At 55.0% G+C, this 5,400-nt stretch overlaps 1 protein-coding gene across 1 annotated transcript in view; it reads right to left on the reverse strand.

The window, feature by feature from the left end:
- XRRA1 (X-ray radiation resistance associated 1) overlaps positions 1-5,400 on the reverse strand; it is a gene marked incomplete at its 5' end in the record, with an annotated part of 20,439 nt that overhangs the window by 5,359 nt on the left and 9,680 nt on the right. Inside the window, 6 exon segments of the mRNA XM_010087604.1 lie at positions 792-955; positions 2,019-2,124; positions 2,703-2,815; positions 2,934-3,099; positions 3,657-3,905; positions 4,348-4,491. Of these exon segments, the coding sequence (XP_010085906.1) occupies positions 792-955; positions 2,019-2,124; positions 2,703-2,815; positions 2,934-3,099; positions 3,657-3,905; positions 4,348-4,491 (942 nt within the window).

Here is a 5,400-nt window from a genome sequence, read left to right on the forward strand (position 1 = left end):
TGGAAGGTGCTGGAAGGTCTCCCCGGAGCCTTCTCTTCTCCAGGCTGCACACCCCCAACTCTCTCAGCCTGTCCTCGCACGGGAGCTGCTCCAGCCTTGGACCATCTCCATGGCTTTCTCTGGCCCTGCTCCAACAGGTCCATGGATGAAGCCATTTTTTAGGGGACCCAGTCCAGGGGATGGATTTGGGTTTTTAATAACTATTTTGTGCTCAGCTCAGCTCCCTCAACATGCTCAGGTCTGGCTGGTCAAAACGTACCTGGGGCAGGACGGGGCTCCGTGCTCAGAGCTGCCGCAAGCAGCAAACCCTCCTCGTACAACGCCACCGTAAGCCCCACTCCTCGTGCGATGGGGCAGTCACACGCTCTCCACCCTGTTCAACGCTGACCAAAACCTCTGCAACGCCCAGAGGGTGCAGCAGTTTTTCTTACGAGTCAGTTTTTGTGCAGGGATGAGCAAGCACACACCTTATTTTCCAGGAACTGCAGAACACAACAGCGAGCAGACACGGTGTTCATGTGGGGTCATGACAGCATGTCGGTGTTTTCAAGCTGGAAGTCACTGCCTGAAAGCCTGAGATGAATCACGTCACCACACTGGATTTTTCAACCACAGGAGGGGAAAAATAGCTCCAAACAAGTTATATTTTATCCAAGAGGACCAAGGTGTGGGATACTTTATTCAACCCCCTGCGGACTAAGCTTTGGGCACCTTCTTGATCCCTCTCTTCCCTGGCAGCTGGAGCTGTTTGGGGCTCCCCTGCTTGGACGTTGCCTCTTCTTGGACGTTGCCTCTTCAAGAACAGCTTTTATCGCCTGCGCCTCATCCGACGGCTTGGCCTTCTCCTTGCCAACGATTGCAGAGTAGATCTCGAACACCTCCCGGAATTCTTCCATCAGCCTCCGTGCCTCCCGATATGCCCTGGGGCTGGATTTCCTTGTCTGCAGAACAGAGGCTGGAAAAGGCCAGGGGTGTGAGTAGGGTGATGGGATGGCTCCTTGGCTGCAATACTTCATCCTCCCTCCCACACCTCTGCCCGCCAGCAGCCCCAGGTCTCTCTCATCGCCGCAGCACAAGGAATGTCACTGTGGCAGGGACACAAAGGCGGCTGCAGGGATCCAGCTCTATCCTAGTGCCCACTGGAAACGTGAGCCCCAAAAGCAAAGGCACCAGGGGCCTTGAGCAACTCAAGAGTGAAGACAGATGTGCTGGGTTCAAGTCTGGGTGGTGGCTCTTACTGCTTGCAAAAAATGCCTTAATTTCTTGCCTCTCTTTCCTCCCTTGTTGCCCGGACGGTGCATGGAAAAGAGACAGCACCGGGGAGCAGCCAGGCCCTGCTCGTACTAGCAGTTCAGGATTGCACCAACATTGTATCTGGGATGGAGATAAAACATGGCCAGAGCTTGGAGACCTGAGTCCTGCTTCATTTCAGGGGCAAAACCGCTTTTACTCCAAGTCCGTTCTCCCAACAGCTGGGTTTGGGGCAGGGTTAAGCCAGCTGTGGATCCAAGGGACCCCAGCAGTGTCTGCGTTGCATTTTTCATAGAATCCCAGAAGGTTTTGGGTTGGAAAGGCCCTTAAAGCCCATCCAGTGCCCCCCCCTGCCATGGGCAGGGACACCTCCCACTAGCCCAGGTTGCCCAAAGCCTCATCCAGCCTGGCCTTGAACCCCTCCAGGGATGGGGCATCCACAGCTGCTCTGGGCACCCTGGGCCACTGCCTCACCCCCCACACAGGAAAACATTTCTTCCTATTTCTTCCTAAATTCACCCCTCTGTTAACCAGTAGGCAGAACACCAGGGTCCAGCCTCATGGTGGGCTGAGGTCATTCAGCAGCCGAACCCCCTCATGTCCCCTGAAGGGACGTGAGGAAACGCTGCTGCAACAGGGGGACCCTCCATTCCCAACCTGGCCACACCTCAGGACCCCACCAGCTCAGGGACACCTTTCTGCTCAGATCCTGCCCCTGCCTCTGCAGTGCTGCGTCAACAGGAGAGACTGGGAATGCAGGAACATACCCAAGGGGACTTCAGTGATGGTGGAGGTGTTCCTCATGGCCAGCAGGATTCCTTCCAGGACCTCTGCTCTCGTCTTCCGGGCGGGCAGGCCAGGCATCCTCCCTTGCTGCAAGGAAGACCAGGCGGTTGCAGTGTGCCTCCCCTCCACCCTCCAGGCTGATTCCTCTACCTCCTTTTCCTGCCCCCTCTCCCAAATTAATATGGGCCCATCTACACAAAGTAGATGAGAGTCTCTTTTTTTTTTTGGACCAAAGTGGTCCAAAATTGGTTTAGACACCAATTTAAGAATATTGAGCAACACTGGATCAGTTTTCCACAACCCCAGAGCAGCGCAGTGGATTCAGGGACTGTAATTCTACCAAAACCCGCTCCACAAACCCAGCTCAGAGGCTGTTTCCTCCACGTCCCTTGGGATGGGGCTGGCTTTCTCCAGGGGGTTGGTGACAATCTTGGTGATAACGGCTCTTGGCCATTTACCGGCCCCAGTGAGCTGAGCTGCCCCATCCCTGCAGGCTGGTTCCTGTGGAGGCTGCGTGTACCATACCAAGAGAGAGAGGGAGGGAACTGTGAGGCTCTGGGATTGGGAGCTGGGGCCAAATTCGGGCTCTCAGCATCCATCCAAACACATGGCTTGATCCAAATATAGACACAACCATTCTCCCTTCAGAGCATTGGCTCTTTCACCTTTTTCCAAGGTACGTAGGGCTTCTGTATGGTGTCCAGTCGTGGCTTTGCATCCCGGTGAATCAGGGGGTGCTTCAGGATGAAGTACAGTGCCTGCACGTTCTTCTGTATCCCTGTGGACCAGAGGAAAAACAGAACAACAAAAACCTTTGCTGCTTCTTTCATGGTCAGCGTGGATCATCAGCCTGCCAAGGCTCTTCTGAGCAAAAGCCTTCTGCTGTCCTCACTCACCAACTGGGTCGATAAAATCTGTGTCTGTGTCTCCACCAAGCAGCTCCTCATAGCCTTTGTATCGTTCTGGAACCACCTGGGAGGTTCTTTCCCCCTTCTGCTCACTCTTCATCTCCAGCCTGCCCTCTGCCACGGGTCTTGGCAGGGGTCTGGACACATCCTCCACCTCAAAGCAGCAAAATAAAGGAATTTTGTGGCTCTTTCTTACCAATCAAGCTGGTGGAGTCAGACAGATCCTGTCCTGCTATGGACAGAGGCCTTTCTTGGTGGCACTGAGCCCCCCAGCCACCACCTCATCCCATCAGTGCTCCGCAGAACCGGGCACAGGGCAGAGAGGGGCCATCCTGATTCCAGCGCAGTCTTTTTTTTTTTTCCCTGATAATCCCAAGATTTTCAGGGAAATCAAGTCAAAAAGCTGCCCTGGTGAGCTCTAGGAGGGAGTTTTCCAGTAGATCCAGCAGGGGTGATGCTGGACTGGTCAACTCCTGCAGTTGAGGCTACCCACCAAGCCAGCACAGCCCCGTGCCACCCTGCGAAATGGGCCACCAATTCTTGTTCTTGGTCACAACATTTCATTTATGCTTCTTGCTAGTGCTTTCCTTCCTGAAATCCCTTGCAATCAAAGGAGGGTCATAACCACTGGTGCACATGGAAACCAAAATTCATCTATGGACCATTTCTGGACAAGCCCTGAAGTCCTGAACACTTACAGCCCAGCCTCACCTGTGTCATGAAGAAAGATGCAACGTCCTCCTCGGCTGGGCCAGGAGGAGGCCTGGAGTCACCTTCCCCTTCCCCCAGTGCCGTCCGCTGGCTGCCAGCTGGGGTCACAGGGCTGACGGGGGGCAGAGGCTGGGCTGGACTCGGAGGTGCAGCATCTCTCGCAGCTGGGAGCTGCTTCCACAGAATGGTTGTGACAGGAGCTTCCAGCATCAGCGGTTGCTTCGTGACTTTGGGGAGATGCGACGTGACCTGGGGGGACACAACAGATGTCCATGAACACTGCCATGAGTGTCAGCGTGGGGTTCAGTCTGATGGCTGAAGACTGGTCCTTAGGAGACACGGAGTGCCAGGGCAGCTCCAGGGACACCCTGGCAGCATCTTCAGTCCCATAGGATCCCTCAGCCAAGGCAGATGGGCAGGACTGAACCCCAAAAACCCAGCGACAAACCCTGCCTGGGGCAGCAATAAGGGGGTGGTTGGACTCCCCAGCCTCATCCTGAGCAAAATACCTCCAATCCTTCTCACCCTTCCCTCCATCCCTCCAATTCCCTGGGATGTGTGTCCCACCGTGCTTCCCGTGCTCCCCAGCACGTTGGTTCCTGGGCAATGCTGCCCCAGGTATTGTGGCAAGGCTTTCATCCTTGCCTTAGGCAGAAAAAACCACGTGCTCCCGAGTCGCATCCCTCCTTACCTTGCGTCTGGCTTTGCGAGGGATGGAGAAGTGCAGCCTCTCTGTGGGTGGACTCTTCTGTCGGATAAGTTTAATCCCCAGATTGTGCTGGAGGAGCCGTGTCAGCAGAAGCGGCTGCCCTGGAGGAGCGGAGGTTCAGCGGAGCTGCGGGCAGCCAGCGTACAGCCCATGCCCTGCTCCTTCACTGGCAGCACACTGTGCCAGCTAACCGCGGGCTCGGCTCAGAGCATGGCACTGCCCAGGGAGCAGAGTAGAAGCCACCCTGTTTTGTAGGGAGATGCTTTAGCCCTCAGAACAGACATTGGACTGGGATATGTGCCACCAAGGCCAGAGGAACATAAAATCATAGAATCATGAAATGGTTTGGGTTGGAAAGGACCTTAAAGCCCATCCAGTGCCACCCCCTGCTATGGGCAGGGACACCTCCCACTAGCCCAGGTTGCCCAAAGCCTCATCCAGCCTGGCCTCGAACCCCTCCAGGGATGGGGCATCCACAGCTTCTCTGGGCAACCTGGCCCACTGCCTCCCCACCCTCATAGTAAAAATCTTCCTCTTAATATCCAATCTCTAAATCTACCCTCTTCCACCTTAAAGCTGTTACCCCAGCATCCCTGACCTGTTTTATTTACTAATCTACACAGAGCTCGCACAGGGAACAAAATCATTGCAATATTTCATCAGCATCCTTCTGGCTACCTTCAAATGTTGCTTATGGAGGCCATGGGCACGTTTGGGGGTTACCCACCCTGCTGCAAGACACCTGGACCAGCTTCAGCCCTTTGTGTGATAACCACTATTTGGGGAGGAAAACTTATCCTGAGATGGCACTGCCGCAGTCACAGATGGGCTGTTACGGACTTTGATGGGGCTGGGAGCAGCAGCAGGGCATTAACGGTGTTTGCAAGAGTAGTGCTCATCTGTGTTGCTCTTTAGAGAGCAGCAGCAATTAAAACACCTCCCCGAGGGCCAGGCCATCAGGGCAGGTGTGTCCAAGCCCTGAAAAGCAACGTGGTCCCTGTCCCAGAGAGCTAACTGCGAAGGAGGGATAAAGCA

Source organism: Pterocles gutturalis, unplaced genomic scaffold, assembly GCF_000699245.1.
Source record: "Pterocles gutturalis isolate BGI_N339 unplaced genomic scaffold, ASM69924v1 scaffold20166, whole genome shotgun sequence".
NCBI classification, from domain to species: Eukaryota; Metazoa; Chordata; class Aves; order Pterocliformes; family Pteroclidae; genus Pterocles; species Pterocles gutturalis.